Source organism: Vicugna pacos, chromosome 20, assembly GCF_048564905.1.
Source record: "Vicugna pacos chromosome 20, VicPac4, whole genome shotgun sequence".
Classification (NCBI taxonomy): Eukaryota; Metazoa; Chordata; class Mammalia; order Artiodactyla; family Camelidae; genus Vicugna; species Vicugna pacos.
The window spans coordinates 38,099,056-38,113,805 of record NC_133006.1 but is presented as its reverse complement, the minus strand read 5'-3'; the positions used below and the strand labels follow the sequence as shown (position 1 = coordinate 38,113,805).

Genomic DNA, 14,750 nt, shown 5'->3' with positions numbered 1-14,750 from the left:
TATTCCATCATCAGACTCGTCAGTGATAACTGACCCATGACATATCTTCATTTAAGATTCTCTATCTCAATTTTTTCCAAAAGAGTAAAATAGATTTTTTTGACCCTTTTAGCCAAGTAAGATCTATGTTTCTTTTTCTTCCTCAACTATTTTGCATTCATTACAGAGTGAAAATACAATCAGCTTCCGTATCCATGGGTTACACGTCTACATGTTCAACAAACCAGGGATTGAAAACATTTGGGAAAAAAAGTTTCAGAAAATTCCAAAAAGCAAAGCTTGAATTTTCTGTGTATAGGTAACTATTTACATAGCATTCACATTGTATTAGGCATTATAAGTGATCTACAGATGATTCTAAGTACAGCTGACCCTTGAACAACATAGATTTGAACTGTTTAGATTCACTTACACGTGGATTTTTTTCAATAAATATACAGCCATTCAGATTCTTGGATTCTGCATCCACAGGATCAGACCATGTACCACAAACTTAATACACAATCCACACTCTACAGTTCATTGAATCCTAGGGTGTGGAACCCCAGAATATAGAAGTCCACCGATGGGACTTGAGCATCCTTAGGGTTGGGTATCCACAGGGGTCCTGAAACCAATTCTCCACAGATACTGAGGAATGACTGTAAAACCAAAACTGCCACCCAGAGTCCCGGATGGCCCAAGACAGGCCATATGGCTTGGTGCGATCTAGAAATACAACCACTGCTCTCACTGTGCTGTGAGAGTCTAGGTTGGCCATTTGAATGATTTGCTAGTTGTCTTGTTAAATAAGAACTAGTCTTTACCATTCTCTTCAGCTTGTTTAATGTAACATTCATCTTTTTCTTTTAATGGTGGTAAGATTTAATGTAGTTAAATTACTGTCAATTTGCTGCCATAAACATTTTCTATATGAAGATTTTAAGTGCAGGATTATCAACAATGCAATTAACTTTGAATTAATTAGGAATCACAGTCCTGTTTCTGCTAGCTTCTGTTCCTTTTGCCCAAGAAATGTCTGTCTCCTCTTTATATCTCCTTCATTCTGTGTAAAAGAATAATTATATAAACATCCAAGCCAGAATCTACAGGCTGGTAAACAAATGTTTTAACAGAGAACAAAATGACACATTGGGACATGGAACGATGTGTAAGATCAATTACATTTTAGTTTTATTTTTAATTTTTCCCTGCCATTTTGAGTGGCATTTCCCAGTGAAAAGCTTCACGATGTGTTGTTAATGAGTCAACTTACCAAACTTTATTAGCTTTTAGCCTATTTTTCAGCTCTATAGACCAGCTTACACAAACAAGGAGAAAACAGTCTATGGTTGTATCTGCAAAATTTTAAAAATAAATTGAATGTTGATAATTCCGTAATTCATTTGGTAATATAATCCGTCAAGCAATGTAACATTTATCCAAAAGTGAATGACTTTATCCTCTGGGATATTTATGCAGTCCATACTGATCAAAGTTGATGACCAGCTATTAAACATTCACTTTTTTGGTTCTCTTTAAAAGGGAAAGATTCCAACTGAATGTTAGAATAATTTCTATAAAGATAAACAATGTAGAAAGTTCAATTTCATAAATAAATCGGGCATTGGTAGACACTGATGAGTCAGAGCAGTGGACAGTTTTCTCTGTATGCAGTATCCCAGTCATCCAGTAAAATGTGAAGTTTAAACTTTCCATGATCAATTTAGTTAAGAAAATTCGTTACTTTCAAATAGATTAGAAACAGCACATACATACGCGTATTTTCTTTTTTTTGTTTTTTGCCATTTTGGGTATGTGTGTATAAATATCAGATTGAATTGTATCAAACTGAAAATACTGGATCATATCGGATGAGAGAAGAGAGAAAAGCAAACATGAAAAAATTCTATTACTTAGTGAATCTAGAAGCAGACTATACAAGCTCATGTACTACTTGTGTGAATTGTTATAGGTTTGAGTTGTTTTTAATAAAAAGCTGAAATTTTATGATACTCTTGATATCATTACATCATCATTATATGGTGATGATGGAAACATGTTAGATTGATTTAACAATACAGCTATTCAATATGTCTGACAATTTTACCTTTTAAAATTATTTCTTCAAAATGTAATTAAAAGAGTAGCTACGTTTCACCTGTTCGTAAAGCCTTAGGCCTCACTGTTTATAGAAGCAGGTCACATATTATGCCACAGGTGCTGGTGATGGACAGTGAAACAAAGTAATCTACAAAGTCCTCTGCCCTGTGTCCTACATTTGAAGCAATTCATTGCCTAGTGAATGGCAGAAGCTATTATGTTTGGTTCACATCTGAATGTGGGTCATTTACAGAAACCTAGCATGTGACATTTCTTTTAAAGCTAAAAAGGACAAGTGTGAACATTTAGCTAATACAGTATTTTAAGAGTCATGAAAAGGATGTAATATATAACTCTAAATAGCTCTAAATTCAAAAATACATTAAAATGAAGAAGACTCAAATATGATTGTTCATTTCTAACTCCAAAAGTTACAAATGAGTTTAGCAGTCTGGCTTCATACATACTGTAGTCAATGTGCTTATGAGGTAAGTTTGAAAACTGCTTATCTACTGGTGTAAATACTGTTGCAAGAACAGCTCTGAACAGACAGCATGTAAAAAGTCGAGCTTCTTAGAGGGTGACCACAATACGCTTGCCAAAATTCATTCTTTTTTTTTTTAAGTGTTCAAATCCACATATTCTTTAGCAGCATTGGTGAACACTTCAGATGAGGTGTATGACACTGAAATGTTTATATGTATGGAGAAAGCCTCCACTGGCTTTCTAGAAACCCTTGGCTAGTCACCATTCTGTTCAATAGGAATTAAACTCCAAATGGCTTTGCAGGATGATGGATCCATCACAAGTGTGTCTGAGATCACCAGGAACCCATCTGCAGTTTTGAGCATCTAAGGTTGCCACATAGTAACCTACTTACCAGATCATTAAAGACAAAAAGACAACCTGGAGAGAAAGGTGGACTACAGGGATTGTGAGAGTGGAACTGAGATTTGGAAGCACCAAGTTAGAGCAGAGAACTGGCGAGAAGGCAGCTAGAGATCATTCTGTATCTGTGGCATGGTTAGCACTTCCCTAGGTCCTCTGGATTTCTTACATACCGTGCCCAAATATTTTGCCTTTCCTCCACTGTGTGCATTATTGTGATCCTTAAATTTTTTTCCTTCCACATTGCACTGTATTCTTCTAAGTTGGCTGTTGCCAATGAATTCAAACTTAAGTCCTATCCTGATCACTTGGATAAATCAAATTCACACACACAAGAGCCATGTGTTAACCTTTCACACTCCTTCACTTTATTCCAGCTGAGAGTTCCAAATGAAAGACACTTGGGAACTAGTGTCCTTTGAACACACAGCTTGTAAGGCACATTTTATTTGAAAGAGAATGTGTCTCTTCAGCACTGAGATAATGCATTCATTTATTTGTTCCTGTTTTTAATTGAACAAACATTTGTTGTGTGTCTACTGTGTTGCAGACTCTTTTCTGGGTCCGGAGATGAGATTGGTCAATTCTAGAGTTAACCGTCTTGCCTTCAGTCCTTGGTCCAGAGTTTCCAGTTGTTTTGCCTCCATATTTCTTTTTCATTCTTACTTGACCACTTATGTAACATTTAAAATACATGGTTCAGAGAGTTTAACCTACCATTTTATGCACCTGTAATTCTCCCTGGCTTGTGGCAGCAAACCAAAACTGTTGCTTGTTTTGTTTGACTCTTTGTTCAGTTGTTTTAGCGATAAGCGTAGTGAAAACGCTTCCGAAGATCTGTATAGCTTATACATCGGGCTGACACAGAGAAGTGGAGAATAACACTGGCTCACGCACAGGGACTGTGTCATTTCGTGCGAGTACTTACATGGAAGTGAAAAAGGAACCTTCACGGCCCAGTGGCCTAAAAGAAGCCCGAACCATGGATGTGGGCTGTGCCAGCAAGACGATCTACATGTTGTCACTTCTCTCAGGCACCTGCACTGTCTTAACACCTATTTGTCACTGGTCAACACTCACATACCCACCTTCCCACAAGCTTAGATTGAAAAAAAAAAAAAAAGCAGAAGTGCCAGTAGATTATTCCAGTTTCTTTTAACCCAGCATTACAGAAACAGGCTAATTTACTGAAACACAGTTCTCCAAATGACTGATCAACAGTTTAGACTTAACTGACCAGCTTTTATTTTCTTTTCATAAGAGAACATCATGGCATGTTAATTTTGGAATCTAGATGCTGAATTTTTGCTGTAAAACTCCTTCAACTTTTCTATATATCTGACATTTTTCATAATATAATGTTGGAAAAACCTTAAAAAGAGAGAGAGAGAACATCAGGTCAAAGAATGTTCTGTTTCTCGTTGATTAAACTTCTTGTGGCAACAGATGGAGATAGCTGGGCTAGAAATAGATGGTTGGGGTAGAAATTTCTTCTATTTGCAGAATAAAAGAAGGGAGGGGAGTGAGCATATAGCATGAATTCAAGCGCCCACACTAGAGAGCCTGAGTATGAGAAACAGAGAGAGGTTACCGATGGGCTTCTGGCAAGTGGTCCATAGTGAAATGATCTGGACCCAAAGCAATGAGCCATTTGGGTTACGATTATTCAGTTTACTGGAGCTGACGCAATGTACCATCCAAATTTCTAAAATAGGTCTGTTCCTGTACCAGCATATCATAAGATGCATAGTCCATTTTTGCCTCTCAGAACACAGAATACCCATAATTAGGTGATAATTTAGGGGAGGGCAAAACTTGTTTAGCTATATATTAACTATAAAATTTTCAGAATTTGTTTTCTACGTAGTAAATAATATTTTGTCTTTAGTAAGGAAAATTGTAAAGAAGATTGATTCAGAAGTGGAAAATCTTTGATTATCTTATACCTATTCCCTAGACAATGAATATGCTCATAATATTCTCATCAAAATCTGTCTTTAAATTATTTGAATCTAAATTAATTTTCCTAAGTAATAAATGACAGCAGCTAAAAGTTATAAGGCTATTTGGCACTATTAAGACAATGGTTAAGAATTCACCAGCACCCCAAAAACTAATTAACTCAAGTACCAATCCTTTAGATTTGTGTACAGCTTCCAGGAATAGGAATGCTTAAACAAATATAACTGACATTTAAATTGTGGTTTCTCATTCTTTTTATATTATAAAGAAATATGTATGCAGACCATAGGTCTTTTAGATTATTCAGATAAAGAATTTAGTATCAAAGGATCCATGTAAAGTCAACAGAGGCTTTACTTGGAAGGTTATGAGGAACTCTGCAAAGCCAAACATGCAGTAAATGTTCTGAGAGGTATCAGTGGCCTTCAGAGTTTCTCCCATGTGCCAATGCCTATAGATGGCCATTATTAAAAATTGGGTAAAAGGGTAAATTTTAAAAAAGAATCTCTAGAAAAGAGCATCTCAATCTATCACATCATAAGCAACTTTGTAAAATTATACACAGGAAACGATGGAAAAAAATGTATCAAAAGATTAACAATGCTTTGTTGCGATGGTGAGACAACTGGTGTTTTTTAATTTATGTTTTGATTCTTTTTCAATTTTTTAAACTAAATAACATATATTCTTCCTATAATAAGGAAAAAGATCATTAAAAAGATGCATACTTTTTTTACAGCCACAAAATTCAAAGTAATTACAGCCAGCTGAAGAACTTCATGGAACAGAGGCAAGGAACCAGTGTCCCAGTCAACTCCCCACTTCATGTGGAAGAAGAGTGGGAAGAAAGTGGGTGGGGAGAATGAGGAAAAGAGAATTTTAGACAAGCTTTCCTAGAAATTTCCCAAAACGGCATTGTGTATCCAAGGATTACTCTTTGTCTCTTGTTTGTTCTTGGTGTGAAGAAACAAGTATAACAATTTACAGCAAAATTAGGTCTCCCTATTATGGAGAAAATATTTCCCTAAAAGTCATATAATTCCTCGGCTGGTCTTCATGACAGCTGTTAGACACAACAGAGATTTCTACCTTAGACGTGGAGACATGATTCTAACTTCTCTTCTTTACCCATGTTCTTAAAGCCTAATCATACAGCAAGGAGACTGGAGGCTGAACACTCTGAAGAACAAAAGGACCGGGGGTGGGGAGGGTATAGCTCAAGTGGTAGAGTGCATGCTTAGCATGCACAAGGTCATGGGTTCAATCCCCAGTACATCCTCCAAAAATAAATAAACTTAGTTACCTCCTCCCTGCCAAAATAAATAATACAATAACAAATAAGTAAAATATTACACAGGAATATGTGTGCATATTTGGGACTGGGACATTGTGAAGCTGTACGCCAGAAATTGACACATTATAATTGACTGTAGTTCAATAAATAATAATAATAAAAAAAAGACTGAAACACCTTACCTGAGACAGTACAAATACAAAATCAAAGATGAAATGACGAACAGGAGGATGTAAAGTAACACCGTGAGCATCACACCAAGAATCCCTGATTGCATGGTTCTTTCAAACATCCAGTAGAGCTTTGCTGCGTCAGCTACAGGAGTCTCCCTGCTGTGGGCAAGCCGCTGACAAAAGGAAATACAAAGTAAGAAAAAAATTAGGGTGGAAAGTTAGTTAGATCATCAAGCTAGGTTAATTTAAATACGCAAAGGCCATATGATAGTATGATTCGTTTTGGGGGTTTTTTTGTTTTCTATTTTGGGGGTTCTTTTGGAGGTAATTAGGCTTATTTATTTTGTTTTAATGGAGGTACTGGGGATTGAACCCAGGACCTCGTACATGCAAGGTATGTACTCTACCGCTGAGCTATACCTTCCCCCCTGTTTTCAAATTAAATTTTCAAGGTGCTGAAGATCACCAGATCTTCAGCTGCATGAAGGAAAAGAAAAAGACTAGGTTCGTGTGGTTGGTTTACCAGGATTTTCTCATTTTCCCTATAAGCATTTAAATGTGTGTTCCACATGCAATTCATAAAGTAAAAGCCATGTTTTATTTATGTACTATTAACTTCTGAATTTAATAAGCACAAGCTATGCAGAAATTAAACATGATGGTGGAAAGATTCTTTTCTTTCTGAAGCAGATTTGAAAGGAGTTTAATTTGTGCCATGCATAAAATAGATGGCTTATTTTAGAAACTTATAAAAAAAAAGTTATCAGGCTATTTAATGTGAGCTTAAAAACCAAAGTTTACATTAGGTCAGTTTAATAATGTCTTTATTTCAGACAAGGGAAAACATATTCTATATTGGGTTAGAAATAAATACAGGCAATGAGATCTTTAAAAGCAAATATAAAATGCTACGTACCTAAGGCATTATCATGGGGCATCTTTGACCTTTTGAGTTTTATAAAACATGAATGTTCTTTAATTACGACTCTCATGATCTAGTGGAAGTGGAAGTCTTATGTAATAAAAATGTAAATAAGGTATTTTTTACCCAATGTAAGAGAGAAAAAAGAATTTCTCTACTCTTTAAACTGACAATTATATAAATATAGCTTAATAGGGCACTTTAAAACTAACCCGTGGTACACATGTATAGATAAAAACAGAAGCCTAGAGATGTTAAGTTGTATTTACTCCACACCAAAAAGTCCATTAGTCATTGGGCAGTGATATAATTCAGACGTTCTGACACTCAACTACTGCTTCCTCCACCACACCAAAACTTTTATTTTTATGTTCTATACTGGTTAATCGGTCTACCTTGCAAAATGTGAGTCTGTTGCTAGGATTTTAAGCAGCAGATCTATAGCAGTGGTCATGTGTTTCCCCTACTTCAGATCTTTAAAAGTAAAAAATAGAGATACAGGACTCACTGATGAAACACACACAAAAAATGACGTATGTTTGATGCCAATAACATAATCTAATTAATAGATGCTAATTGTTCATCTGCCCCCCACATATGGTATTGAATGCCTATTATGCATCATTAAGCTCTGAAGATAAAAGAGTGAATAAAATCACACAAAAGCCCTACCTTCCTGGAACTTTCATTTAAGTGGGGGTGGATGGTAGAAAACAAGTGATAGTAAGCATGTAAGATTAAGTAACATACAATGGTATATTAATTAGAGAACAAAAATTTAAAATTTATTATTATTATTATTATTATTATTATTATTATTATGTAATTAGGTTTATTTGTTTATTTTCCAGTGGAGGTACTGGGGATTGAACCCAGGACCTCATGCATGGCAGACACTCTACTACTGAGCTATACCCCTCCCCAAAGAATGAAATTAAAAAAAATAAATAAAAAGCAGGGAAAAATTATAGGAGCAGTGGGGTGTGTTATTAAATATTTCAATCAGAAAAGGCATCACGAAAAAGGCACCATCTGAGCAAAGACCTGAAGGGTGTAAGGGAATGAGCCATCTGCCTCCCAGGTGGCACTGACCCCACGCGGCCCTACTACGTCTGTGTGCGTGTAGATTTTGATTCCTCGACTAGAGCATCTAAGTTCCTGCTCGGACCCCTGGGGCAATGGTTGCTACCTCTTGTATCCCCTGCAGAGCATTAGTATCCTCACATACTACAATCCTCATGCTTGTTCATTTGATACGTATTGCACGTTAGGTTGTTCCGTTTATCCCCAGTTGGTCTCTCATTTGATTCTCTCAACAATACTGTGAAATGACTAAGATAGGTGTTACTGTTTCTGAATATTCTTACTGTTTTGTAATGCAGATGACGAAACTGAAGACTGGAGAGGTTGACTTGTCCAATGTCATATAGCTGACAAACGGCAGAGCTGGGACAGAACCAGTTCCCCTGACCCCGAGTCTCTGTTCTAATATGCCACAGTCACTTCAGATGGATTCTCAAGACTTCTTTGCTGAGTGAAAACACTTGCATTCTACTTGTGATCTTTGTTCTTACAGTTTATTCTTATCTGCCTCTACTGAGGCCAAGAACAGTGCCCTATTTATTCTGTATCTTTTAAAATCCTGTGCAGAGAGCAAATACATGCTGATCAATTAAAAGATTCAATAGCAAATCTTTCCTCTACTTTTTATCTAGATCAGGGCCCAGTTAGAGAATGAATTTACAAACTCAATGGAATTATTGAGCAGAGTATCATTAATGGGGGTCAGGGGACTGCACTGCCAACCTTTGAGCCAGCCAACTGAGACTGGCAAACTGTTCTTAGCAACATCAACAATCAATCAATGCTTCAGTCTCAAATCATTCTGCCACATCTGCTTCTAGATTTACATGAGAAAAATGAATCCATAATAAAAACTATCAGTAAAATTAGGTAGCATCTCTCTTGGCTCGCTGACTGAGATCAAAAAATCATGTCAGTGGAAGCAACCTAAATATCCATCAACAGATGACTGGATAAAGACATGGGGGGTTTGTGTGTGTGTGTGTGATGGAATATTATTCAGTCATGAAAAAGAATGAAAAGAATGAAATAATGCCATTTGCAGGAACATGGGTGAACCTAGAGATAGATGATTATACTAAGCAAAGTAAGTCAGACAGAAAAAGAACAAATATATGATATCACTTATATGTGGAATCTTAAAAATGATACAAATAAACTTATTTACAAAACAGAAATAGACTCACAGACATAGAAAACAAACTTACGGTTACCAAAGAGGAAAGATGGGGGAGGGATATATTAGGCATTTGGGATTAACAGATACACACTAGTACATATAGAATAGATAAACAAGGTCCTATTGTATGGTGCAGACAACTATATTCAATACCTTGTAGTAACTATAATGGAAAAGAATCCAAAAAAGTAGGTATTTATGTATGTATAACTGAATCACTTTGCTGTACACCTGAAACTAACACAACACTGTAAATCAACTATACTTCAATTAAAAAAAAAACCAGAAAAAGAGGAATTTTAAAAATCAGATGATTCTCAGCTTTATTCACTAGAAGGAAGTGTTGAAAGAACTGGAGGCAGGAACTCGGGTAGCCACAACCTCACGAGTGACACTGAATCCAGGATAACGATGATGCCGCATGGAGCCGTAGTTCTCCAACTGTAACGTGCAGGAAAATCATCTGGAGGTCTCATTAGAACCCAAAGCCCCTTCCCAGAGGCTGGCCCCCTTCCCAGAGTTTTTGCTTCAGTGGTGAGTGAGGCGCAGGGCTTGAGATTTTTGTGTTTTTTGTTTTAAGCTCCTAGGTGAAACTAACACTATTCATCTAGGGACCTAATTTTGAGAACTACTGCTTTGGAGCAGCTCTCACACTTCAGCGTGCTGTTAAATCACTGAAGAGCGTGTTAAAATGCATGTTTTTATTTCAATTGGTGAGAGTATCCAACTATGGACTCCAGCGCTGCTGATCAGTGGGCCACAAGCAGCTTTCGCATTTTTTAAAAACCAGCAAAAGTAGGTGCCATCTGCGGTGAAACGTGGAGTCTAACAGGAGAACCGTCTTCGTGCAGATGGGGAACGAGCCTTCAGCTTTTCCTTCCAAGTGAAGAAAGATATGGGTGTTCTGCTCCTCTGCCGGGATCCAGGTCGGCTTCCATCCGCTTACAGACCTCTGCACGGGTTCTCATGTGGCCCACCTGGAGGCTGCTTTCCCATCGGTTACCTCAGAGGCCCCAGGGTAAATTCGGGCAGCTCGTCTTGTCAGCTGCCTTTGACGCAGTGCGCCGTTCCACTGTTAAGCTTCTCAGGGACCCGACTGGGAGAAGGAAAGCAGCAGACTTTCCTCAGGAGAAGATCTCGGAAGAGCATAAAGGACGTCCTTCCCCGAAGGCTTCCTGTGTGGCGCTGCAATAGGACCAGACGCGCATCCCGCCTACGGGCCTCTGGGGGGACCTGTGACATGCCGCGGGACGTGGTCCTGCTGGAATGCAGGCAGCATCCTTCTCCACATCTCCTGCTCAACAAACCTTGACGGCACTGTCCCTTCCTTGAGAACCTGGAGTCTGAGAGAAGCAGGAATGTGGGGAAAAAGTCCAACTGGATCCAGCTCAGTCCACTCAGAGCCAGAATGAGGCTCATCAGAGGGTGAAAGAACTGAGGATGGGGTGGAAAACACAACCACGTCTGACGGACAGGGCGCCCGCTTCTGCCGTGTCGTCAAGGTGTTCCCTGCTACTGAGGCTTCCGAGGGAGAGCGAAGGCTAGCACGTGAGGACAAGCCTTCCCAGCACGGGCACACTTCCCCTGGCACAGGGCTCAACCTCCAATCCTTAGCCGAAGGCTAGAAACTAGATCCACTGGTAGGCTCGAAGTACACTGCTTTTGGTTCATCGTATTAACGTTAAACGATCCACACGGTTGTGTAGCTTTTGAGAATCACTGCTTTTAGTTCAATAATGTTAAATAATCTGCACGGAGGTCATTCCACTCGGAAGTGAGAAGTCAGAATTCTCACACAAAGCCTCAAACGCCATCAAGTGCACTCAGCACAGCAAGGACCCCAGTCTGGTGGAGGGCAGCCCGGGAACCCTGGGCAAGCGAACGCCAGCCTAGCAAACAGCAAAGGGAAGGGAGAAGCCTTCTCAGAAAGTGCCCAGCATCTTGTCACAGGGTGGTCTGGTCCACGGAACCAGCATCCTTGGCACCATCTAGGAGTCTGTTGAAGTGCAGCATCTCAGGCCCTACCTGCTGAATCAGTTTGCCTTTTAGTGAGATCCCCAGGTGACTCACAAGCACATCAGAGCTGGAGACACGCTGCTGCAGCACAGCATGGCCTAAGAGAAATGAGAGGGCAGCGGGCTTTGCGGACCCCAGCTGTCTCCCACTGCACCCAGGACCACATCCCCACCGGTGCAGCTGGGATGCAGTTTGGTCTCCAGTTCCAAAAGCACATTATTAATGGTGGAATCCATTTCAAATACAGTTAACAAGCAGAGTTCATCAAAACATCCCATCCCTACGATCGACTAGGCTCAATGAATATAGTCTACACACATATATACTAGTTGTAAACCTTTATTTTCTTCTTAAAGGAGGAATAGAGGGGAGGGCATAGCTCAGTGGTACAGCGCATGCTTAGCATGCACGAGGTCCTGGGTTCAGTCCCCAGTACCTCCATTAAACTAAGTAAATAAGTAAACCTAATTGCCTACTGAAAGAAAGAAAGAAAGAAAGAAAGAAAGAAAGAAAGAAAGAAAGAAAGAAAGGGAGAGAGAAAGGGAGAGAGAAAGGGAGAGAGAGAGAAAGGGAGAGAGAGAGAAAGAGGAAGGAAGGAAGGAAGGAAGGAAGGAAGGAAGGAAGGAAGAAAGAAAGGAAGAAAGAAACGGGGATAATTTTATAAAATTTTATATTGATATATTTATACCACCCATCTGTTTTCTCGCTTGGGGTTTGTATTTCATAGCCAGGTCTACAGTACAAAAATGCAGTTAAAATTCAGATTTCCTTTCCCTCTGTCTGTTAAAATTGCTTTAAAATCGGTGACTCCAAATTGAAGGGTTTTTTTGACTGGAATTATTGTATTGTTTTTCTTATATCTTTAAATTGGCTTTGCTAATCTGATTTAAAGCTTTTGGCAACTTCAATGAAACTCAGACAAAGTAACTAAATGGCAGATAGTGGGGGGTGGTTAATAGGAAAGACAATAAAGCTTTCCCATTAACTCTTCCCTTGCCGGAGCGTGGCTCTTTCAAGCTGCACTGGCATTCCTAATCTTCCAGCAAGCTCCCCAGGTGGCTCCACGCAGCTGTGCTGTCAGTGGTTCTCAAACTGTGCCCCCTAGACCCACAACAGCAATGTCATCTGTTGTTAGAAATGCAGATTCTTGGGTCTCACCACAGATCTGCCGAAACAGAAACTCTGGGGTCAGGGCCCATCGTGTTTTTTTAACAAGACTTGCAATAGATTCCGATGCAAATTAAAGTTTGAGAACCAGTACGTTCCAGCAACACTCACCAGGAACTTCTAGGCCTTGCAAACTCAAAGCAACAAAGACATTTGGATGTGGCAATAAATTCACACGAATATCCACGTTAATTCTGCCTCAAATCATAGCCCCAGCTTTTACTAGTAAGTTAAATATTTTGAGGCAGTCAAATAACTGTCATCAGGAAAGAGATACATTTGATTTCACAAAAGAATATACCAATTTAAACTTGATGTAGAGATTTTAGTGTAATGGAAAAAACACCAGCCTCAGAATTCACAAGTCTGGGTTTTAGACCTAATTACCGTGTGTGCTGTGGCACCAGACAAGTTATGTAATTGTGTGTCTGGTGTCTCCCAGCGCTAAAGTGGGAAGCATACTTGTCCCAACAACCCATGGTGTTATTGTAAATATGCAGTCAAATAAATTGTGTGAAGGTGCTTGGGAAGTACACAGTACTCTCCCAATATTAGAATCATTACCACCATTTTTTGTACATAATCATGTATGCTAGTACATCATTCATGGTCATGAAGCCCTAAAACTACATATTTTAGAATGAAAATGCACTGTTTTGTCATTTCATAAACATCACAAATGTCAAGATAAATGCCTATGGAGTCATTTTTAAATCCATGTACTACTTAGAAATGTTTACAAAGCTCTTATTCTCCTTGAATAGATTTGTTATGGAAGAGTACACATCAAAAGGAAATAACCTTACCAATTAAAGGAACAACGGAACTGCATGACTATCTTTTTATAAAGTTAGGCTGCGAAAATCCTTAACCTTAAAAAACAAGTTACCAAAAATGTTACAAAATAAAACTTCTTTGTGATCATTTTGAAAATGTACCAGTTAGTTTGAATTTGATCTCCAACATTATTTTCTACTTATTTTGCAAGTGTCTGTTTAACATAGTTAAAATTACACTTAAAATGATTGTTAGATATCCATAATTTTTAACTATGAGAAAAAATTGAGTAACTTCAATTTAAGGTGAATTTTGAATTGGTCATGATTATTGAAACTTCCCGTGTCAACTGATTTGTGCACTAAGGCTACATTCTATGTCAAGGACTCATATTCAGATTATTGTACTTGACTTACCCCCAGGACAGTATCCACAATAAACACTGCCAGTGGGTCCAGAACTGTCCATAGTCCCATGGTAATGATTAGCTTTGACAGGACGTCAGGGCACGAGGCAAACAGTAGCTGACAGCCCCATCTGATCAGAACCAAGGGAAGTATCGCTGCGTTCAGCATCAAAGGCCCCACCACAACCACAAGCAACTCCTCTCCGATGTCAAGTGAAGAGGCTGGGTAGCAGAGCTCAACTGTGAGAGGGGAAAAGTGGAACCTGTGGGAAAACAAAGCCATCACATGTGTGCAAAGGAGGAGGCTTGTCACAAATGCTGCCGATACAAAACATGTTAAAGAATGATATGCTTTCTTTTTTGTAACACAGGAAACTTGACACTGAATAGGATCCCCCAAATTCCACGTTAGAGTCTTCACCTTTTTCTCAGTACCACCTCAGCAGCTCACTCTCAGGAAAAGGCAAAGTCCACCTGGTTCCTTGTTCTTGTAAATTTCCCATGCAGTCATAGCAAGGAGATCAGTTTTATCCACTGAGCAGAGCATTCTTTACACTAAAAACTACCCGGCAGTTCACACAGACTCACTGACAGGCTATTTGAAATGCAAAATATACCAGTGGACTTAGTAAAGGCTCCATCTTCAACAGAAATCAGAAATACAAATAAATCTCATAATTCTTCAGAATTTTGGCATAGCTGATTCATTTTGCTAGTGATTCCTCTACCTACACCCCTAAATACAGCAATGGCACTGTTAACAAACAAAAACACCTAAAGGGACCACCTGACAGCAGCTA

The 14,750-nt window shown here is 38.8% G+C and overlaps 1 protein-coding gene and 1 non-coding gene across 4 annotated transcripts in view; both read right to left on the bottom strand.

The window, feature by feature from the left end:
* The window catches only part of LOC102544289 (uncharacterized), a 245,217-nt gene that overhangs the window by 60,603 nt on the left and 169,864 nt on the right, over window positions 1-14,750 (bottom strand). For all 3 annotated transcript variants that reach the window (XM_072945696.1, XM_072945698.1, XM_072945697.1), the window contains 2 exons: window positions 13,961-14,213; window positions 6,409-6,572 (listed from right to left, as the gene is read on the bottom strand). In XM_072945696.1, the coding sequence (XP_072801797.1) occupies window positions 6,409-6,572; window positions 13,961-14,213 (417 nt within the window). The remainder of the gene's footprint in view (window positions 1-6,408; window positions 6,573-13,960; window positions 14,214-14,750) is intronic.
* Window positions 6,752-6,824, bottom strand: TRNAA-UGC (transfer RNA alanine (anticodon UGC)). Its single transcript has one exon. It is a non-coding gene; the product is annotated as a tRNA-Ala (tRNA).